The following is a 25,050-nucleotide window of genomic DNA, read 5'->3' as shown; positions in this document are numbered from 1 at the left end:
TATATATATATATAAAATTTGCCCATTGACACTTACAGTTCTGAGGATTGTAATAGAGGTCCTTAACGTGCAGCAAGCACCTTTTCTCCCATAATGCATGCTGCATGTTTACAAAGGTTGCCTGTGCCCTGCCAGTGGCATCCAACAGTGAATGAATGAAGCAGAGCCAGTGCTAACAGTGTTACAGAATGTTCTAGCAATGAGATGGCAGGATGGTACCCTTTCCCTACTCCTTATTCACCAGGAATACATTAGATGGTACCCTTTCCCTACTCCTTATTCACCAGGAATACATCAGATGGTACCCTTTCCCTACTCCTTATTCACCAGGAATACATCAGATGGTACCCTTTCCCTACTCCTTATTCACCAGGAATACATCAGATGGTACCCTTTCCCTACTCCTTATTCACCAGAAATACATTAGATGGTACACTTTCCCTACTCCTTATTCACCAGGAATACATCAGATGGTACCCTTTCCCCTACTCCTTATTCACCAGGAATACATCAGATGGTACCCTTTCCCTACTCCTTATTCACCAGGAATACATCAGATGGTACCCTTTCCCCTACTCCTTATTCACCAGGAATACATCAGATGGTACCCTTTCCCTACTCCTTATTCACCAGGAATACATCAGATGGTACCCTTTCCCTACTCCTTATTCACCAGGAATACATCAGATGGTACCCTTTCCCTACTCCTTATTCACCAGGAATACATCAGATGGTACACTTTCCCTACTCCTTATTCACCATGAATACATTAGATGGTACCCTTTCCCTACTCCTTATTCACCAGGAATACATTAGATGGTACCCTTTCCCTACTCCTTATTCACCAGGAATACATCAGATGGTACCCTTTCCCTACTCCTTATTCACCAGGAATACACTAGATGGTACCCTTTCCCTATTCCTTATTCACCAGGAATACATCAGATGGTACCCTTTCCCTACTCCTTATTCACCATGAATACATCAGATGGTACCCTTTCCCTACTCCTTATTCACCAGGAATACATTAGATGGTACCCTTTCCCTACTCCTTATTCACCAGGAATACATCAGATGGTACCCTTTCCCTACTCCTTATTCACCAGGAATACACTAGATGGTACCCTTTCCCTATTCCTTATTCACCAGGAATACATCAGATGGTACCCTTTCCCTACTCCTTATTCACCAGGAATACATCAGATGGTACCCTTTCCCTACTCCTTATTCACCAGGAATACATTAGATGGTACCCTTTCCCTACTCCTTATTCACCTTGAATACATTAGATGGTACCCTTTCCCTACTCCTTATTCACCATGAATACATTAGATGGTACCCTTTACCTACTCCTTATTCACTATGAATACATCACATGGTGCCCTTTTCCTACTCCTTATTTACTATGAATACATTAGATGGTACCCTTTCCCTACTCCTTATTCACCAGGAATACATTAGATGGTACCCTTTCCCTACTCCTTATTCACCAGGAATACATCAGATGGTACCCTTTCCCTACTCCTTATTCACCAGGAATACATTAGATGGTACCCTTTCCCTACTCCTTATTCACCATGAATACATTAGATGGTACCCTTTCCCTACTCCTTATTCACCATGAATACATTAGATGGTACCCTTTCCCTACTCCTTTTTCACTATGAATACATCAGATGGTGCCCTTTTCCTACTCCTTATTCACTATGAATACATCAGATGGTGCCCTTTTCCTACTCCTTATACACTATGAATACATTAGATGGTACCCTTTCCCTACTCCTTATTCACCAGGAATACATTAGATGGTACCCTTTCCCTACTCCTTATTCACCATGAATACATTAGATGGTACCCTTTCCCTACTCCTTATTCACTATGAATACATCAGATGGTGCCCTTTTCCTACTCCTTATTCACCATGAATACATTAATCTGAAGTCAGAACACTGTCCGCTGTGAGGACAGACAACATGTCTCATAAGAAGCAGGACCCCTTGATGGTTTAGGAAAGGCAAAAGTCAAATACTAAAACTGGTACAATGTGTTGTACTCCCAATCACAGTAAACTTCTGAAATGTGCAGGATTAACTGATTTGTTGAGAGTCAAAATTGATGCCATTCAGTCATGGGGTGGTTGACAGTTCTAATGTAGATCCAGGCAAAGGAATTCTTGAAATTGCAGAGTTGCTTTCTTGCAGAAGAACAAAACCGAGTAATCCAACAGTCGTTGAAAAAGGTAAGGATGTGCTACAAATGAGTTTCAATGAGCTTCGGGTATGTCCTACCTATAAGCAATTTGACCAAAGCTCATATAATGCCTAATGGCAAATGAAGGCTTCCAAAAATTGTCCACCAGGTTCTAAAGCCATTAAAATTACTTCTGAATGTTTTTTTTTCAAAAAAGATGGTAATTGTACTCTGTGGATATTAAATAAGCTGACTTGTTCTTAATTTGAGCAATATCCTGTTGTCTGCATTCATCTAGCTGGAAGGGCAGTAAATGAGGGGGTCCTTCTGGAAGTACATACTGGCGGAGGCTATGCTTTACTAAAATAGTAATGTCAGCAGCATTATTATGTAGTGTTGGTGTAAAGTGATCTCAAATTGATCATGCTGGCTTCTAGTGAGGTATTAGCTTGCCTACTATGTTGCTAATTATTTGGGAGGAAGACACTTAAATTTGCAACAAATGTGATTTCCAACTTAAAAGTGTTTTTTATATTGGAAGAGAGAAGCGGGATGTGTTTTGCCTCTTTAGCATGGATCTTTTTATCTGCAGGACAGCTTTTGCTTCATTAGAATGGACATTTTTTTCCCATCAGGTGACTCCATGTATGTGCAGCAAAAAGCAAGAAAACTGTATTAAAAACTTTCACCCTGTTCTTTTAAATCTGACTAAGGTTGCCAAACATGAGCTTAACTGTACTTGAAAAACATGAGGGCAAAGACAGGTTATGATGTTTTGACCGACAGGCAAAGCAAACCTGATGTAAGATCTCACTGTTATGGACAGTTGAGATGAAATTCAAAGCCAAGCACAAAGTAATACATGAGAATCTGCTCAAACACTATGCACAAATATGGTTCTTTACTCACCAAAAATGCAAACACATTTTCATTGCTGTTTCTTCATGTTCATTTGCACTAATGTGTATTGTACTGTATTGAAGAAGCAATGGTGAAAGCATGTTTGTATATTTGGTGAGTAAGGAAGCCTGTCTGTGCATGGTGCTCAACCTGTCTGTGCATGGTGTTTGAGTTAACACTTGACTTAGGATTTGGCTCTTGCTATTTGACATGTGCAGTAAACCATGACCTTGTGACCTTGTGTAAAGCATTCATGAAGTAAAGATAGTGATTCAGAAAACTGGGATTAGAGTAAGTGACTGAAATTATACCATCTAAGTGAAGCGTGTCTCCTCCTTTCATCTTCTCATTGTAGCTGTTTATCATTTTGTATGTGTAAAATGTCACCTGTGTAGTCTTTGAATATATTAACATTCTGACCTCTGTTTCTTGGTCTTTGTGTTTTTCACAAATTGCTTATTCCATGTGACGTACTGGAGAAGTTACTGAAGTGGTATCTTATAGATCTTTGGTACTGTCAATATAGTAAACAAAAGTTTGTGTGTGTATATGGGGGGGGGGGTAACTCCTACTAGTCTTATTTGCTGTACTTTTAATCTGTGTCTATGGCTAATGCTGATAATGGGAAGACAGAGTGCTGCTTTGATTCTCAAGACTATACTACACAATAAAGCTAAGAAACTAAGCTGCATTGAGAAACATGAAATGTGATTGGGATAGCTACAAAGGATGGTAGTTATTCTTATCTGTCTGATAGTACTGTGGTCCTTGTTAAATTCTTGGCTTGTTTTCAAATGTATATACAGTCTAGGAGAATGAATTGAAGTAACTGTGGATGAAAGAAAGTTTAGGTAGTAGATTCAAGTATGCAGCCAGCCGTTAGGATTACTGAGAATTCACATTATGCGGGCTCATGGTTATTAGCTGTGGATAAACACAAAGCAATTCAAATTAATGTGCTGTGATGGATGCATGTGTGAGGATAAGGCGGGTAGGTTAAGAGTTCTCCTCTCACTAATAGTTAATCTGTTGGTAGCTATGAGGATTGATGACCCACAGAATACTGGAATAGATTGCCATGGGTGTGCACTGCAGAAATTTATTAGTCCTACTTTGTTTGTATGGAGGTTAGTAATGTTGCATCTGAACTGCTCTGTCCACGCTTGCTTGCTGCAGTCTGAGTGCATGCAGTACAAAGGTAGTCTGTGGGACTGGAGGATTTTGGCAGTAGGGAAATGTATATGGTACACTGAAGGAAAGGATGAATACGAATAATGTGCAAATGTTAAAGAAGTAATGGTGCTGACACTGAGGAGGGAGTATTGGGAGAAGTGGAAGCCATGGTAGCAGTTTGCTAGAGTAGCTTTAGATGTAACATATTATACTGTTGCTTCAAGCAACTGTGCCCTGAGATATTTTATTATAGGTTAGTGGGAGAATGTAGGATGTCAAAAAAAGTCTGGGAACTATTCGGGGGCGGGCAGAAGAGGGATAATTGCAGAGTAAAAATGACATAGGCACGTGGACCCACTGGATCTTCGATCTACTTCAAAACTCATTTTTATTATGCCAACATTGTATTCCTCAGTCATTGTTGTAGATTATGATTCAGTCTAACCTTCATCTTGTTGCTTGCACTTTCTTCCCCTGGCCACCATTGGCCTCCTTGAATTGCATTTTCTATAACTAAACATACAAAACTTCACATACTCTGTGCTCACTAATCACAGCAACAGTATTACCTTATTTGTTGCTAGTGATGACCCACTGTAGTAACCCTCAATTGTGTCTTTTTGCAGCATTTTTATACCTTTATGTTAAAAAAAGTGGCCAGTGGGTTTTCTAACTAAAGTAAATAATGTGGATTTTTGTTACCAAGCCCCTTTAACATTGCTGAGGATAGTGTGTTTCTTGTTTTGTTTTGTTTTTTTCTTCTCTTGTATTACTTCATGTTTTCCATTTCTTTAGGACTGCAGTGTGTTGTACATTTTGTGTTGTCTGGTATCATATCCATGTTTTTTTAAATCCTTTGTGTGAAGAGGTTTTGACGGAGATATTCTCAATCCTGAAATGTGCAGTTTACTACAAATTTTATTTTCTTCTGCCATGTAAACCTTCTGTTCTGGCAAAACCATCATTGGTTCACTTATAGTTAAATGCAGTGTAACCCATTTGTAGGCTGCACAACGTTTATGTCAATCTGTTGTGAGGAAATAGTTTCCCAAACGTTTCCTAAAGAGGACTTCACTCTTCTGCCCTTCTGTAGCTGTTAAATTGCTTGCTGTGCTAAATCTGTCGCTCTTTGTGCATCTCTTTACTGGATCATACTTTATCTGCTACCCACCAAGTGTTCATGTTCTGTTCTTAAGCATTCTTTCAGTATGTTGTCTAGTATTAATTATAACTTTGCACGTTTACAATTTACTGCTTCTTCATACGTAGCAGAATATGTGCATTCCAGTATTCTGTAATTACTACAATTTTTAACTAACTTAATAATGCCATTAGATGCTATTTAAGTTGCATGCCTAAACTTATTATTATATTAGATAGAATTTATTTAGATTCTTTGTGGGTTTTTTCCCTGTTAATTAATTTCTCACTACCTTTGAACTTTTTATTCCACTGCTTTGTAATGTCCATAATCCTCTTTCAGAAATTTTAAGAAAAAAAAAATCTGCCTTCACTGTTTCATAAGTTTTCCCTATTCAAATGTTTCCTTCCATCTTTTTTATTATTTAACTGGATGACAGAGTTGTGGCAGTATTCTTTTATGCTTTTTCCTGTCTTTTCAAACTGCTTTCCTGATTCTCTCTCCCCCCAATGTGTGCTTGCAGTCTACTGTGTGTACTTTTTTCACATCTGCTAGTTTATTTGCCATCAGGTTGGTTTAGCTGAGTACATGTGTGCTTAGTAAATACATTGATGCAGTTTGCTCTCTGATGGGAACTGAGCACTACATCTAATAAAAGGCAGGGATGTAAGGGTACAAGAAGTGACATTTTATTCATTTCTGAAATTAAAAGAAGAGTTTTGGTCATACATACACCAGTAGTGCATGTTGACCACACCAGGCAGCTGTGGCTTCTGTCTCTGATGGGCTGTTCCTAGAATGCATTGCTAATATCTCATAGTAATCACTCCTGAATCTATGAATAACTCCATGTTGTTGTACATTTATATTCATCTGTGGTATCATCTATGACCATGTCATTACTTTTTCAGAGGTGACCATATATCTGCTCAAATCAAAGCTCAAACCACTTTCACCCTTTAAGAATTGGGTGGATAATCCAGGTTTTGCCATAAATACAGGAAGAGCATACTTTATATTTTCATAAATATCTTTTAATAAGCCAACGTTTCTGTATTTATAACATTAACTGAAGGTAGTACTTCCTTAGAAGATGCCCCATCTGCCAAGCTTCTTGCTGTAAGTTGTGAATGTCACCCAAGATGTGACCTTACATATAACAGGTTTTACTAAAAGTCAGTGAAAAAAAAAAGTAAAACATCTGCTTGCTCTGTAGAGCTAACCAGTTTAAGACTGATTCTGGCTGGATTTCTGCAGCTATAGGACTTCCCCGTTTCCAAGTACTTTAATATTTCTTTAGTCTTTCACTCTTCCAGTTCTCTGGCCTTGAGCAAAGCTATAACAAAATCTCCAGGTTTGTTGTAGAACATATCTTAGGGACAAATCACTCACTGTTTGACAGTAAAATCCCTTTGTTACCTATAATTAATCCAGTATTTAAAGGTGTTGTAGAGGCTAGCGTATGCCATAAGTGTCCTTCTATCGAGTCATTGCTTGAGAGGTACGTTATGGCTTGTTGTAAGCATACTCGCTTCTTACATAACTTAAATTCTACTCACAGTTGTTTAAGTAACTCCCTGTTTTCTGATGTCTCTGGAATAACCTTTGAGTTTCATAACTGCTGAACTGTGGCCCTTTCTTCCCACAGAAAGCCATTCAAAATCACTTTTTTCTCCAGGTGAACCTGTGACTTCATTTCTACAGTTACCTGTTTTTGTCATGACAATCCCATCCTTTGGTTACCTTTACTATCTATGTTATTTGTCTGTGCTTAGATTCTTATTTATTCTGTGCATATGAAACAAACATGTAAGAAAACATCAGCTGTTGCAACTACCTTTTGGTATTCTCATGTTAAGCTTTCTTTCTTTGACTCTAATCTTTCAGGTTTTGCCTGAACATTTTCTATAACTAAACATACAAAACTTCACATACTATGTGCTCACTAATCACAGCAACAGTATTACCTTTATTTGTTGCTAGTGATGACCCACTGTAGTAACCCTCAATTGTGTCTTTTTTTTGCAGCATTTTTATACCTTTATGTTAAAAAAGTGGCCAGTGGGTTTTCTAACCAAAGTAAATAATGTGGATTTTTGTTACCAAGCCCCTTTAACATTGCTGAGGATAGTGTGTTTCTTGTTTTGTTTTGTTTTTTTCTTCTCTTGTATTACTTCATGTTTTCCATTTCTTTAGGACTGCAGTGTGTTGTACATTTTGTGTTGTCTGGTATCATATCCATGTTTTTTTAAATCCTTTGTGTGAAGAGGTTTTGACAGAGATATTCTCAATCCTGAAATGTGCAGTTTACTACAAATTTTATTTTCTTCTGCCATGTAAACCTTCTGTTCTGGCAAACCATCATTGATTCACTTATAGTTAAATGCAGTGTAACCCATTTGTAGGCTGCACAACGTTTATGTCAATCTGTTGTGAGGAAATAGTTTCCCAAATGTTTCCTAAAGAGGACTTCACTCTTCTGCCCTTCTGTAGCTGTTAAATTGCTTGCTGTGCTCTATCTGCCGCTCTTTGTGCATCTCTTTACTGGATCATACTTTATCTGCTACCCACCAAGTGTTCATGTTCTGTTCTTAAGCATTCTTTCAGTATGTTGTCTAGTATTAATTATAACTTTGCAAGTTTACAATTTACTGCTTCTTCATACGTAGCAGAATATGTGCATTCCAGTATTCTGTAATTACTACAATTTTTAACTAACTTAATAATGCCATTAGATGCTATTTAAGTTGCATGCCTAAACTTATTATTATATTAGATAGAATTTATTTAGATTCTTTGTGGGTTTTTTCCCTGTTAATTAATTTCTCACTACCTTTGAACTTTTTATTCCACTGCTTTGTAATGTCCATAATCCTCTTTCAGAAATTTTAAGAAAAACAAATCTGCCTTCACTGTTTCATACGTTTTCCCTATTCAAATGTTTCCTTCCATCTTTTTTTATTATTTAACTGGATGACAGAATTGTGGCAGTGTTCTTTTATGCCTTTTCCTGTCTTTTCAAACTGCTTTCCTGTTTCTCTCCCCCCCCCCCCCCCCAATGTGTGCTTGCAGTCTACTGTGTGTACTTTTTTCACATCTGCTAGTTTATTTGCCTTCAGGTTGGTTTAGCTGAGTACATGTGTGCTTAGTAAATACATTGATGCAGTTTGCTCTCTGATGGGAACTGAGCACTACATCTAATAAAAGGCAGGGATGTAAGGGTACAAGAAGTGGCATTTCATTCATTTCTGAAATTAAAAGAAGAGTTTTGGTCATACATATACCAGTAGTGCATGTTGACCACACCAGGCAGCTGTAGCTTCTGTCAATGATGGGCTGTTCCTAGAATGCATTGCTAATATCTCATAGTAATCACTCCTGAATCTATGAATAACTCCATGTTTGTTGTACATCGATATTCATCTGTGGTATCATCTATGACCATGTCATTACTTTTTCAGAGGTGACCATTTATCTGCTCAAATCAAAGCACTTTCACCCTTTAAGAATTGGGTGGATAATCCAGGCTTTGCCATAAATACAGGAAGAGCATAATTTATATTTTCATAAATATCTTTTAATAAGCCAACTTTTCTGTATTTATAACATTAACTGAAGATAGTACTTCCTTAGAAGATGCCCCATCTGCCAAGCTTCTTGCTGTAAGTTTTGAATGTCACCCAAGATGTGACCTTACATATAACAGGTTTTACTAAAAGTCAGTGAATAAAAAAGTAAAACATCTGCTTGCTCTGTAGAGCTAACCAGTTTAAGACTGATTCTGGCTGGATTTCTGCAGCTATAGGACTTCCCCGTTTCCAAGTACTTTAATATTTCTTTAGTCTTTCACTCTTCCAGTTGTCTGGCCTTGAGCAAAGCTATAACAAAATCTCCAGGTTTGTTGTAGAACATATGTTAGGGACAAATCACTCACTGTTTGACAGTAAAATCCCTTTGTTACCTATAATTAATCCAGTATTTAAAGGTGTTGTAGAGGCTAGCGTATGCCATAAGTGTCCTTCTCTCGAGTCATTGCTTGAGAGGTACGTTATGGCTTGTTGTAAGCATACTCGCTTCTTACATAACTTAATTCTACTCACAGTTGTTTAAGTAACTCCCTGTTTTCTGATGTCTCTGGAATAAGCTTTGAGTTTCATAACTGCTGAACTGTGGCCCTTTCTTCCCACAGAAAGCCATTCAAAATCACTTTTTTCTCCAGGTGAACCTGTGACTTCATTTCTACAGTTACCTGTTTTTGTCATGACAATCCCATCCTTTGGTTACCTTTACTATCTATGTTATTTGTCTGTGCTTAGATTCTTATTTATTCTGTGCATATGAAACAAACATGTAAGAAAACATCAGCTGTTGCAACTACCTTTTGGTATTCTCATGTTAAGCTTTCTTTCTTTGACTCTAATCTTTCAGGTTTTGCCTGAACATTTATGTACAGTGGTTTATGTTCACCACAAATACAAATAAAAGAAACTTGCAACAAAGATTCGGAGACTGTGGGGCTAGCTTCAGGACTATCAAAAATCACTAAGTAACCCCCCCAGAAGACTTGGCACTCACTTCATTAAGCTCATCTCCATATTTTTCCTTTGTTTCAGCAGCCTGCTCATAAGAATGCCAGCCTGAAGGAAGAAGAGAATCGCACATGGAAGGGAAGGAGATATTATCACACTTTGAATACTGGGGGTGGTGGATCTGTGACATAGCTCTGACAGGGATTATAGCAAGCTGAACAGAAATTCATCACATGTGGTGGTTTCCTCTGTACTGATTTCAGTTGGAAGCAATGTTGTGTTTACCAGCTGCTGAAAACTTCTTGGATGAAGGCCTTGCTGTTATAAATTGGTTGAAATCTAGACAAGTGTTGAGGGGTGTAGATATGTGTGTGTGTGTGTGTGTGTGTGTGTGTGTGTGTGTGTGTGTGTGTGTGTGTGTGTGTGTGTGTGTGTGTGTGTGTGTGTGTGTGTGTGTGTGTGTGTGTGCGCGCGCGCGCAAGCGTACATGAGGATTAAGATTCTCGGGTAATGGAATGTCTTCATATTTGGTCAGATAATTACCCATAATTCAGAAACCATACATGTACATGAGGTTATTTAGACACCGTCTAACATGACAATGTTGGATTGGTAAAATACAATTTCTTTTCAATAGTAGTGCTCACAAATTGATATTTTAAAGTTGAACAGTTTACAGTGAAATGTATGTATACAGTAGAAATCATTTTATTCTGATGTTTCAGAAAGATTCTTGTTTGCGTATAGATTGTAAATGGGTTTTATATAGGTAACTATGATGTACATGTCATCAGTTGTCTTTCATCATGCCTGTATTTTCTTTTAGAGTTGCCTGCTGGTTGGGAAAAAATTGAAGATCCTGTGTATGGTGTCTACTATGTAGAGTAAGTATGATTTTACACCGAGCATGTTTCTTAGAAACCAGAGCCAGTTTGTCTGCCTTTTTTGTTATAAAAAGCATGATATATAGAATGCAACAGTGTTTGAATATTTCAGAAATGTACTTTATTACTTTTTTTAAACTATCTCCATTACAGATACCCACGTCATTGGTCAGTGTTTTAGCCTGCTAAATGTTGCTATGTACATGAATCATTTTAGCTTGTATGAATTTGGAGATATGTAGAGAAAAGACCTAGATGTCTTCTGTCCTATGTATAGTGCTTACATTCCTCCTCTGTCTGGAGTTTTCAAGTAATGAACTATAAATGATATTTATCCCATATAGGACTTGAGTGCAAGTCTCACTCATACTGTTTAACTGAGCAAATAATTTAAACATTGCTTCTGACTTTCCTGTAGAAGTGATCTGAGGTATCTTGTGGGATTCACCTTGTGAACAGCGAAAAACAACAAGCATTTCTCATTGTCAGTATCCTGAGGAGTAGTAGTATGTAGTTGAAAAGTAGCACTTCATTAAAACATGTTCGTCAGTGGAGGATTTTTCCCCAAAAGTACAGTGATTATGTCTGGAATGTAGAGGGGCAACACCCCTTCATGTATGGTATAGAGGCTGCCTCCTCCCCATTGAAATTGTTCCAGTTTGAAAAAGTGAGTCATTATCTTTATTTGCAGTCAGATTGCTTTTTTATGTAAACTGGATTTCAGTGGATTCCCTTAAAGTATTCGGTTTTAGATGTGGCCTTATATTGGTGCTAAACTGCAGTTATGGCATAAAGGACAGAGACGAGAGAGAAAAAATAAATTTTCACGAGCATTCCACCCATTGTATAAAAAAACTCTTAGCATAATAGCTTCCTTTCTGAATGACTTTATATTTATCTCCTAGAATACCCTCCTTGATGCTGTATTCAACACAGCTTTTTTTCTCTTGTGCTCTTAAGTGCAATCTGTATGTGTGTGTGTGTGTGTTTGTGTGTGTGTGTATATGTATGTATATATATATATATATATATATATATATATATATATATATATATATATATATCTTAGGGTCCCCTTCACATGGTCAACATTTCATAAAGTTGAAGACCATATGGCCGAGAATATATGATCGACTTTTTGAAATGTCAGCCATGTGGAACAGGCATCTCCATACAGTGTGGAATGGAATGATTTCCATCTTCCATACTGTAGTGCAATCTCAGAGTTAGTATATTTAAGTTCCGGGGTGTGTGGGGGGCTGGGCCCGCCACGGGGGGTGCAGGGTGGCTTTGCCCCCCTTCTAGCAATGCGAAGTTAAGTGATGGTGTTTTTTTTTTTTTTTGACATGATCGACATTTCAAAAGTTGATCATATGGTCTCAGCTATATGTCTTCGAGTTTACGAAATGTCAACCATGTAAAGTAGACCCATATATATATATATATATATATATATATATATATATATATATCTTTGTGTATATATATATATTTGTATATATGTATATATATATATATATATATATATATATATATATATATATATATATACCAAATAACCAACGAAAGTGACAAAGAAGCACAGAACAAACGCCCGTTCAGTATAAAAAGAATATAACACATCCACTGAACAAATAAAGTACTGAAAGGATGAACACGGCAGCATATACTAGATAAAACTATATTAATACATATACCACGGTAAGCGCTTTCACATAAAAATGCTTCATCAGACCTTTAACAATGAACAAAACATTTAGAAATATATACATAACATTAATTCAAATCAACCAATGACAATTCATCCTCAGTTAATTATATAATTATATGATATTGATTAAAAGGGAAATGCATACAGAAATCCTAAAAAATTAATAATTAAATATAAAACAAAATAAAAACAAAAACATAAAAGTATGCATGTGAGCAATACCTTATAAATAATGATGATTAATAAAAAATATACTAAATATATCAGACATAAGTTAAATGAATTATTATGCATATTATATATATATATATATATATATATATATATATATATATATATATATATATATATATATAAAACTAATTCATTGTATTTACATATACATTTGTTCATTTATTTATACATTAATTTATACAGCCTCCTCTTCCTCAGAAGAGGTTTGATGGAGGCACGTTCATTTAACCCATGGCCTCTATCAGCTCTAAAAATAATCATCCAATTATTCTCTTTAAATTCAGTATGATTCCTAATATTGCCCAATCGTATGTTAGGCATAACAAAATCAATGACTCTAAAAACAAATTGATGTAATTCACCAAAAGCCATAACATGCTTAGAAAGGGCATTAGTGGTAAAACCTTTCCTAATGCCATAAACATGTTCTCTAATCCTGTCATGAAGACAGCGATTAGTTTTACCCACGTAAAATGATGAACAACAAGTACACTGAGCAAGGTAAACAACGTTAGCAGTCATACAACTAGCTTGAACATTAAAAGAAAAACTCCTATGTAAATCAGGGTGTACAAAAGCTACAGAAGTATCAATATAGCTACAAAAATTGCATTTACCACACGGTAATGTGACACCATCCTTGTTAATCAAATCTTCACTCTTAAACATTCTATCTCCACAAAGAATCCGTTTCAAATTCTTCTTATTCCTAAACACAAACTTAGGATCTGGGCCCACCATATCGCCCAATTCTGGGTCAACATGCAAAATAGGCCAAAAACATTTAAAAATTTCACAAACGGTACTATGATCTCTAGTAAAAATTAAAGGAATACGCACATACTCTGGAGACATATCATCTAAACTCAAATTTGGCTCTGTTAATTGAGGACCAAAATATGGAGCAGCTATCCCTTCCCTAGCTGAGCTCAAATCCACCCAACCAGATATAATCTCTTCTGGCATATAACCTCTTGAAACCAATCTTTTTTGTAAATCACCTAAATCTGATAAACAACCTTCAAGAGTGGGGTTAAGCCTTGATACTCTAATCCCCTGTCCTCGAACTAGATTATGGAACACATAATTCGGGTGCATACTGCACCTAGTCAATAAACTGTTGCGTCAGCAATTCTTACGATAAACGCCAGTATTAATTAAGGAGCATGGTAACTTTTCCACAAATAACTCTAAAAATTCAATCCTTACATTCGAAAAAACTATCGTGAACTTCAAACAATCTAATAATCCATTCATCTGCACATGAAAAGCTTCACGGTCAGCAACCTTGCCATTCCATAAAAAGAAAACGTCGTCAACAAAACGACGATAAATGCAAACATGTTTACAAAACATATCTAATCTAAACAGCACATCATTCTCCCATTGTGCCAGAAACATGTTGGCGTAGCTATTGGCACAAGAAGTGCCCATAGCAACGTCATGTCTCTGCATAAAAAATTCATCTCGAAAAACAAAAATATTCTCCAAAATCACTTCCAAAAGGAAGCAAATCAACTCAATCTTACCCAAATCATAACCACTATTCAACACCAAATATTCATGTATATGGCACAGTCCCATATATATATGTGTGTGTGTGTGTGTGTGTGTGTGTGTGTGTGTATATATATATATATATATATATATTTATGTATGTGTGTGTTTATAAAGATATATTAATACACACACACACATATAGGAGATATATATATATATATATATATATATATATATATATATATATATATATATATATATATATATATATATATATATATATATATATATATATCCTGTTTTATATATATATATATATATATATATATATATATATATATATATATTTATATATATATATATATATATATATATTTGTTTGTGTGTAATGTTTGTTAATAAGATAATCCCATTGGACACAAAATGCCTTTTCAGGGCAGCTCATGCCTGGTTAAGTGACTTGTTCAGAATAACAGGATAGGCAAATGGATCACTGACAAATCCTTGGTAATATGTTAATTTCAGGTGGTTTTACTGCTGTTAGAGAGCAGTATCAGCTTATGTACAGATGACAGTAAGACATGTTGTAGTCACAGTCTGATGAAGAGGTCACTCTCCAGAGCAAACTTGCTTGCATAGTATGTAAACAAGTGGTACTTTTAAAGTAATGTATATGCTTGTTCACTTCAGAGACAGAAGGACACACAAATCCTGTGTACTTGGAGGTGGAGTAGCCTAGGAAGGAAAACTTCACTATCACCTGTGTACTGGATCTCACTTTGTGGTTTGAAAGAATAGGGGCAAAGTCCAGCAAGTTTCTGAGGTTCACAGTACAGGGGAGTGAATTTCAGAACTGGGAGACTGCGGTTATTTTTTCATTGTAGATGTATTGGTAAGGTGATATCTGGTGCACTGTCCTCAGGCCAAATAGCCTTACAGGGGCAGAACAATTGCGCTGATGAAAAGAGTAAATTGCTGATTTGATAAATGCTTAACAGAGTACAGATAAGAGTTATGGAGTGTGACCTAAACAGTAAGCAAATAACATTAGAAGATAATGGTGGGTGTGGTTTAGATGCATTGTACTGTAAGAGAGAAAATTTGCAAAAACAAAATGGAGGCGTTTAAATACTTTGCATTGTAAGAGAGAATAAATTAAATGAACAAAACTTACTGAGAATAATATATGGATTGCAGCTGCCATTGGAATAGAATGTTTGGAACAAATCACAGATTTTCTTAGGATCATCTATGTTTCTAAATAGTTTTCATTAATTGGATATGTTGATCTCAAAAGACAATGTGTGCCATTGTTTTTCGTCATCCTTGAGTTGTAAACCAACATTTTCTAACGCCTATCTCCACTACACTGGCCACCATTCTCAGTTAGTGTGTTTTTACAAGAAATGTCTGTTCTTTAAAAAAAAAAAAAAAAAAAACTGAATGGGCCAGTCTTGATGACTCAGTTGATCTGTTTTTCTGCTTACATTTTGTAAGCATTGCCTAGGAACAAACAGTGCAGTACAGACACTCGTTTTAGGCTACACATAAAATTTCCTTGCCCATAGCTGTGCAGTTTAACATCTTTGTTTGAAGAAACAATCCTGTGGCCTGTATACAAAGGTGTTTGAGAATTCTTACCATAAATGTGCCATAAATGTGCTCATGTGAGTAAGAGGTTCAGTATTGCAGCAAAATTCCTCATCATTAGGACTAGATGCCTTTGATCACTGTCTGTCCAACCACCAACTGGATGTCCCCAGCAAACCTGGCATTTATTCCATGATTTAACAATGGAACTCAAGGCAACAATTAGCAGATCTGAGCCTTAAACCAAACAACTGTTGAAGAAAATGAAGGTTCTGGTCAAGCATCATAAGATGCTTTTGATTGTGAGCACCATGTGAACACTATCATCTGGCTCTAAATCAATATAGCTGCCTGTGCTCATATCTACAGAAAAAATGTGCTGATTTGGTGTGCCTGATTTAAAGCCTCAAGTCAATGTGTTTTGGCTTCTGCTTTGTAATGTAGCTAATGTGAAATGCATGACATATCAGGGCCAACACTAGGCTAGGCTGCTGTTGACGAAGATATGCCATTTGGTTTGGGTGAAGCTGCAGTACTGATTACGAAAGGTAAACATTTTGAGTTCTGGTTCCCATTATGCTCTGTGCAGCATATTGTAGTCCATTTACTTTCATGACAAAATGATATTAGGGGGAATATCAGTGATTACTCTTTTGAAGGGTGTCTGAAGGCTGGGCCCTTAATCTCGCTGATCTGAAATGCAACTCCCTCCCTTTTTTAGTTAATGCCATTCAAAGATGATGTACCAGAAATGTGGTTGATGAGCATGCCATAAAATTTTTTAAATGAGGTAACTTTGAGGTTGGAGAATTTCGTCATGTACTGACTTTCAGACATTTCACTAAATGGCAAGTAACTTCATTTAGAAAAATATCCTTGTAGTACAACATGGCATATAAGTCAAAGTGGTAAGATTTTTAATTTTTTTTTATTTTGTTATAAGGTTGTAGAGTTGATATCCATGGGTCTGTTTACTTCCAGGCTAAGAATCTCAACAGTAAACTCTTAAGTTATACCTAGGCCATTTGTTTTCAATTAGCTGCAATTACTAATTGTATACAAATTTTAATTTAAAGGCAGTAGACAGATGGATTTCCATAAGTAGTTAGTTGATTTATGTGTAGCAAGTATGTTTACAATTATGTTTCAGCAACCCCCCCCCCCCCATATCACATGGTGTACTCTCTTATGACTAGTTTTGAAGTAACTTAATTTACATTTTTAAACATATTTACTTCTATTGGAAAACCCCCAACACTATACTTTTTTTTTTTTTTTTTTTTATAAACTTTGACCCAGAAATTGGTTATCGGTACGCATCTATATTCTAAAAATACAGCAGCACCTTTCCTTATCAAAATGTTGCTTGGCATAGATTTTTCTCCCTATGAAGCTATTGACAGATCCATAGTCTCATAGATTGTGTAGCTAGTGCTGACTGAATGACTTCTAAGTAATAGGCAGTCACAGCACAGTCTTTCTTGTTGCCATCTTCTGCACTGTTCTTGTTACCCGTCATGATTTGTGTCTTTATTTGTGTTTGAGTATTTAGCAAAACCTTCTTCCTAGTAAACTTTAACAGTTTATTTTTATTTCATTTTAGATTGTTACCAAAGTCTGTAATTTAATACCCTAATGATGATCAAAAAGTGGGCTATAGCTATTCCCATGTCACAAGGAGACTCTTCAGGGCAGCAAGCTGCACACAGTTAAATAAAGACTGTTCATCTCTTGGGTGAACACCAAAATCAGTTTGATGGCGATTCTGTATGAGCATATGGATTACACGAATGAACTTATAAGCCAGGCTTGAACTGTAGGTTTCAGGCTAAGACTACATCATAGCATTGTCTGCAGAAAGAGCATGTCTCAAAATTAAGATAGATATTACACCATGTACTCTGCATGAAAGACGTTGGTGCATTTCTGAATTATTGCACAGAAGGATTGCCAGATGAGTAGATTGCTGACTTTGTATGATTTGTGTACATATCCTATCTATCCCATGGGACAAACGTGAACACCCTTCCTCCATTCACTGTCATATCAGCAATTTGGTTTGCCATCTGCTTCCCCCATCAGCTTCCAAACTGTAATGTATTCCAACAGTATAGCAGTTTTACATATTTACAGTCTCATAACATTTTAAAATGTTTTTTTTTTCTATCTGATATACGTCATTCGTCCTTACTTTCTTGGTATTTTTGTTTTATGAAATCATATTATTGTTTCATTGCTCATATTTAATTACCATGTTGCATGCACTCCATTCGACCATTAAAATTGCAGTCTCCTGAAACCCATATCTATTATCTCCCTATATGTCCGTCCACAGTTACTGGGAATGATTCTTTGAGTGTTACCAGAATTTTATTCCATAACCTAATTATTGTTTTGAGTTATTAATTTGTCCTTTTCTATCTGCTGTTATAGTACACTTCTAATTATTTGATGAGGTAGTGACTGAAATGCATTAAACTGATCACTGTACATCTAAATAAATTCCACTTCGTAAATTGTTTAACACAAACATTTTAAGTGTAATTTGTTTTTCCTTAGTTTGGTAAACTGAACAGTGATTATCCTTTTGGGGGAAGGGGTGGGTTTATAGATTTCATCTTCTACTACTCCTTTCTAGTATTGACTAACTAAGTTTAATACAAGCAAGCATATGTTACCGTCCTGTCATTCAGCCTGCTAAAAATTAATTAAGCTGACCACTGAATGTGTTTTTCATAGCCTAGTACCTACCTATTAACCTATCGGCTGTAGGGCCTATACAAGCCTAGCCAAAAAGGTACCTTGGCTTTCGCCATCCAAGAAAATTATTATCCTGTGCCCCTGTTGAGCAGAGCCACAGAGGTGATCCCCAGGATGAATTTCCTATTTCCCATCCAATCATCAAGATTTTTCTTGAAGAGTGCTAATGAGGAGCTTTGCTTGATAAAGATAGGTAGTTTGTTCCAGAGTGTGGGAAGTCTCTGGGACAGGAATCTATCCCTCCAGCATGTTCTGTTTATTGTGGTGACAAGGTTTAGGTCCCTAGAACGTGTAGCTCGGAGAGATTGGGATTTCTTTAAGTGGAGCATGTCCAACAGCTCTGGGTTTGACATAGCTTTGTATGTTAGGCAGAGATCACCTATGCAGTAAAGCTGGAGTGTTTTGAGACAGTCTGCATAGGACATCTGTTTGAGGCCGGTAATCCTCTTTGTGATGTATTTCTGCGGCCTTTCCAGTTCTTGTAGATGTCTTGTGAGGTACATACCAAAAGGGGCATTGTACTCTATAATGGGTCTAATGAGTGACGAGTAGAGGGGGAACAGTGACCTCTCTTTTTCCTGGATGAGAAACCTTATATGATGAGGTGTGCCATGTAGAAAGATTTTCTGACTACCGTGGCGATGTGATTATCAAAGGAGAGACTACTGTCCACCTGTGTTCCAAGGTCTCTTATCACACTTTCGGAGTTAAGTAGACTACCACCTATTGGGTAGCTCATGGGTACAGATTTTTTACCAAAGGGGATGACAGTACACTTTTTGGCATTGAGCTTGAGGGCCATGGCTTTGACACCAGGCATCTGTCTTAATGAGGCCCATTTGTAGGATGTCCACATCATTAGGAGTTTCAGTTATGGCTCCTAGTTTGCAGTCATCTGTGAACTTTGTTAGCCAAAGACCTTCTGTGTTAGCCTGTACTTCAGAAATGAAGATACCAAACAGAAGAGGACCCAGGACTGAACCCTGTGGTACTCCACTTGTCACTGGTCTGAAATTTTGAAGGTTTATCCTCAACACCACTGCTTTCCATTACTCTGAAAGTCTTGCTTATTTTTAGAATTTGGACTGCAGGGTTACTATTAAAAGTAATGTACATTGTGTAATTTAATATGTTAAACTAGATCATTCATTTGACATACCCTGTATTTCTCCTCTCATTTACTATTTGTACTATTACCTGCATACTTCATTTAATGTTGAAATATGAAAATTGGTTTATTTTGTTCATGTAAAGATAAAAACATTTTAATGAATTAAATGTATTAATTTAAAGCTACACTAACAGTTGTGACCTTGTTTATGCTGACTACTGTGGTGAAAACCATTTGTGCAGTACTGTTCCATTGCCATCTTGTGAACAGTGAACAGAAGTACAAGGCATAATTTTAATGCTAGCAGTTCTTGTACTGGACTTTCTGTGGGCATACACACTGCAGTTTCCATATTTGCATATTTGGACTTCCTGTTAAGTTTATGATCTTTTGTTTGGGACTTTTACTGCAGCACTTGCATTATGGCAGACTTTTGCAGCAACACCTACTTTAATACAGCAATATAAGTGTGAGTGTGATATTTGGTGGTGCTTCTTATTCTTAAGCAGACTGAGTATTGTTTGAAAATAAAGTCCAGGAGTTTTGAAAAACTGTACTTGTTTGTACAGCTTTTATCAGATGTAGCAGAGGGATGGATTCCAACCAGTGTATGCTTAAGGTCATCACCTCAAAGACACAAGGTATAGGGTTTGATTCTGATCTTGGGTTATTGGCTAGGCTTGTAATAGACTACGGTCTGATTGCCTAGTATTTACCTTTGATGAAGATGAACCCTATGAAAACTTAGACTAGATTGTTCATAGGTGGGTACTAGGCTATCTGCCCGATGGCATTTATAAGCCTAGCCAGAATGTGTTGGCTTTAACCACCCCCTTAGATTAGTTCCCTGTGCCTCTGTACAGCAGAGCCACTGAAGTGATCCCCGAGGTAAACTTTGTTTCCCATCCACTCTTCAAGGTTTCTTTTGAAGAGTGTTAGCGAGGAGCTCTGCCAAATGTAGATTTGGGATCTTGTTCCAAAGCATGGGAAGTCTCTGGGACAGGAATCTATCCCTCCAGCATGTCCTATTTATTGTTGTGGTGAGGTTCAGATCCCTAGAGTGTGTGGCTCGAGAGGATAAGATTTTCTTTAGGTGGAGCATGTCCATCAATTCTGGGCTGGACATGGCCTTGTATGTCAGGCAGAGATCACCTCTGAGTAGGCGGTATGCGACCGAGTACAACTGTAATTTCTTCAGTCGAACTGCATAGGGCATCTGTTTGAGGCCATTGATCCTTTTGATGAGGTACTTCTATGGTCTTTCCAGCTGTTGCAGGTGTTTTGTAAGGCACATCCCAAATGGGGCGTTGTAAGATGGGTCTGATGAGTGATGAGTAGATGGGCACAAAGACCTCTTTTGATCTGGATGCGAACCCTTTTTGTGATTAGGTGGGCCATGTAGAAGGACTTTCTAACCACTTTGGCAATGTGATTATCAAAGGTGAGATTACTATTTACTTAGGTCCCCGCATCCCTTATTACATCTTCTGTATTTAGGAGACTACCACCTAGTTTGTGGGCACTTTGTTTTTTCCAAAGGGGATGACTATGCACTTTTTGGCATTTAGCTTGAGACCATGATTTTGACACCAGGTATCCGTCTCAGTGAGACCATTTTGGTGGATGTCTGTGTCAGCCGGAGAGTCAATTATAGCCCCTAGTTTGCAGTCGTCTGTGAACTTGATCAGCCATAGTCCTCCTGTGCTTGCCTGTACCTCTGAGAAGTATACACCGAACAGGAGGGGTCCTAGGACTGAGCCCTGCGGAATGCCACTTGTCACCAGTTTAGAGTTGGACCTAGCTCCCGCAACTCTCACCATGTGGGTTTTGTCCATGAGCCAGTTGGCAACCCATCTTGGAACTTAGGAGTTTATGTTCAGGCTGGTGAGCTTGTCTATAATACCAGAATGGGGAATGGTGTCGAAGGCCTTAGCGAGGTCTAGGTAGGCTGTGTGTACCACCTTTCCCTCGTCCATAGCCTTGGTAAAGAAGTCCACTAGGTTTAGGAGGCATGATCTGCCCTTAACAAAGCCAAACTGGTTAGGGTCCAGTGTTTGGAGGTTCCCAATGTCTCTGTTAATGAGTTCCATGATGATGCGCTCCATAGCCTTGCAGACCAAGCTATTCAGGCATGTAGGGCGATAGTTCCCGAGGTCTGTTGTGGCTCCACCTTTGTGGAGTGGAATAACTGTTGCTGTGCGCCACTCTATGGGTATGTAGCCTGTAGAGAGGCTGAATTTGAACAGTGTGTTTAGGTGAGGGGTTAGTTCGTCTTTGAGCTAGTGTAGAACGCAGCCTGGGACACCGTCCATTCCCATTGATTCTGTGTTTCTGGCTTTAGAGAGGGCTGTTTTAACCTGAGTGTCTGTGATTTCTGGGACTCTACATTCTTCTGGTATGGTTATGGGCCTTTTTGGGGGTGAGAGGGGGGTGAAGTTTGCACTGAACTTGTCTGCCAGGATGTTGGCGATATCGGTCGGTTCAGTGTATTCTGTGCCATTCTGCACTAACTCCGAGTAGATTCTTGACATAGCTAAAGAATGCCTTGTGGTTATCTTTGGAGTCCTTGGCAATTTTTCTTTCAAAGCTCGCCTTGGATGATTTTATGAGGGATCGTAGTTTCTTGCTGATGCTGATCAAGGATGTCTTCCCTTCTTGGGATTTTACTCTTTTCTGTACTAGTTTCTTCCTTCTGTTGTACAGCTTGTTTATGGCAGGAGTCCACCAGACTGGTTTCCTTTCTTGGAGGAGTGAGTCTTGGTTTTGCTTGGGATGGCATGATCCATGCATTCTTGTAGCTGCCCATAGAATGCATTAGTAAAGGACTTTGCAGCTTGGACAGTGTTATCCTTCAACATGGGGGCTTTGAAACTTTCCACCTCGGTCTTAAATAACGTGAAGTTTGCTTCTGAAAAGTTTTTCAGGGTGGCTTTCTTGTCTGGGGGTGGGGGTAGAATATGGATATCCAAAGTGATTTGTTTATGGTCATATCTAACCAGCAAGGGGTTGGCCTCTGGTGTGGAACACTGGTCACCCATGTTGGTGATGGCCAGGACCAATATGCTGTCATATCTGGTGGGAGTGTTGACCAGTTGAACCAGGGCATTTGAGTTTATAAATTCTAGAAAAAGTTGGGCAAGGGAGTTAGTACTTGAGTAGTTCTCCCAGTTAATGTTTGGGTAATTGAAATCACCCAATATTAGGGTGTTTGGTAGGACCTTTATGTTTTTCAGTGTTTCCAGAAACGTGGAATGGAGGTCTTGGGACATGGTGGGTGATCTATAGTAAGCTACAATTTGAATTGCAGTTTTGCCCATTGTTAGTTGGACGTGGATGATCTCTGAAGCATCGTGCTGTGCCACTAACCTGGAGGTGTGGGTATCCTTGATGAATATGGATACACCCCCGCCTTTTGTATTTTGGTTTGGGTTCTGTGGCCGAAATGTATGGTATGAGTTGTAGCCTGGTACTGCTGGGGTCCTCTCTGGAGCCTTAAACCAGGTTTCTGTTACTGCACATATATCGATTTTCTCCATACTGAGGAGTGCCTCGAGTACATGCATTTTGAGGTTTAGACTTCTGGCATTGAGTAGCATTACCCTCAGTTTTTTGTTCCTTGTGCTATTTACGGCGGTGGGTTTGTCTTTTGAGCCTTGCCTAAAAAAGGCACTATGGGGGTGGCAAGAGCCTTGGCCAGTTTTCGAAAGCCTAAGGGTGAGAGGTGCAAGCCATCTGTAGCGAAGCAGCGTGGTTTGTGGCAGTGTTACTTGAATTTATTGCCCTTCTTTACTGAGAAGTTCCTATTGGGCAAACAAATGCTTTTTTAATGGAGACTAGGGAGAAAAGCTGCATAAACAAGAAAAATTGTAGACTCATTCAGTTTGAAAATCAGTGCATTATTATAAGCCAGGCAGTATGTTGTCTATCTGTGGTATTGTTTTGAAGTAACAAATTCATCTTTTTTGGACTGACCAAGTTTGGGAGATTCAAGTACTTTACTGTTACCAAAAGTAGGCTAGGACTACATTTATTGTTTGCTCTATTGGAGAGCAATGTTCAAAAGATTCACTTAACTGTCTGCTAATAACAATATGGCTGCATTTCAGAACTCCAGCCAACCTGCTTTCACAACCATAAAGGCCTAGTAAAATAACAGCACTTGATGTGATGTGAAGTGTAAAATGCAGACAAATGTGTAAATAATATAGAAAAGCTTGATTCAGAATTCTTTGCTGGCTGGTCCCTAAACTCAAGCACTGATCAAGGTGCTGTATTACCCATAGCACCCCTTCTGAATCCCTGTTGACTGCATTTATTTGCTGTTTATGGTATATTTTTCATAGGTTGGTACTAGGCTGTCAGCTCTAGGGCCTATACAAGCCTAGCCATAACAATTCCCTGGCTATTTTTTCCCACACTATTTACTTTCCTGGACCCCTGTCTAGCAGGGCGACTAACGTGATCCCCGGGGTGAATTTCCTTTCTCCCATCCAATTGTCAAGGTTCCTTTTGAAGAGGGCCAAAGAGGCACTCTGCTTGACACGTATGGGCATTCTATTCCAGAGTCTGGGGAGTCTCTGGGTCAGGAACCTATCCCTCCAGCATGTTTTGTTTATTGCGATGACAAGGTTTAGATCCCTGGAGCATCTGGCTCCGAGAGATTGGGATTTCTTTAAGTGTAGCATGTCCAACAGCTCTGGGTTTGACATGGCCTTGTATGTTAAGCAGAGATCGCCTCTGAGTAGACGATATGTGACAGAGTATAGCTGGAGGTTTTTAAGTTGGTCAGTGTAGGACATCTGCTTTAGGCCTGTGATTCTTTTAGTGAGGTATTTCTGTGGCCTTTCCAGTAGTTGCAGATGTCTTGAGAGGTACATACCAAATGCGGTGTTGTATTCTATAATAGGTCTAATGAGGGATGAGTACAGTGGGACAATGACCTCCTTTTTTTCTGGATGAAAAGCCCTTAGTGATGAGGTGTGCCACATAGAAGGATTTCCTGACTGATGTGGTTATCAAAGGTGAGACCACTGTCCACCTGTGTCCCTAAGTCTCTTATCACACTTTCAGTGTTTAGTGTACTGCCACCTATGTGGAAATTCATGGGTACATGTTTTTTCCCAAAGGGGATAACTACACATTTCTTGCTATTGAGCTTGAGCCCATGGCTCTGGCATCAAGCTTCTGTTTCTGTAAGGCCCTTTTGTAGAGTATCCACATCATTTGGGGATTCAATAATGGCTCCCAGTTTGCAGTCATCTGCAAACTTTGTTAGCCAGAGTCCCTTAGTGTCGGCCTGTACGTCAGAGAAGTAGATGCCAAACAAG

General features: G+C 38.1%; 1 protein-coding gene across 13 annotated transcripts in view; it reads left to right on the top strand.

The window, feature by feature from the left end:
- MAGI1 (membrane associated guanylate kinase, WW and PDZ domain containing 1) overlaps positions 1-25,050 on the top strand; it is a 687,439-nt gene that overhangs the window by 373,826 nt on the left and 288,563 nt on the right. For all 13 annotated transcript variants that reach the window (XM_044077950.1, XM_044077948.1, XM_044077957.1 and 10 more), the window contains one exon: positions 10,760-10,817. In XM_044077950.1, the coding sequence (XP_043933885.1) occupies positions 10,760-10,817 (58 nt within the window). The remainder of the gene's footprint in view (positions 1-10,759; positions 10,818-25,050) is intronic.

The sequence above is a fragment of the Protopterus annectens genome, chromosome 7.part0, assembly GCF_019279795.1.
Source record: "Protopterus annectens isolate FY-2018-M chromosome 7.part0, PAN1.0, whole genome shotgun sequence".
NCBI lineage: Eukaryota > Metazoa > Chordata > Ceratodontiformes > Protopteridae > Protopterus > Protopterus annectens.
Note: the sequence above shows the minus strand (reverse complement) of the source record. Positions and strands in the feature narration are given on the sequence as shown.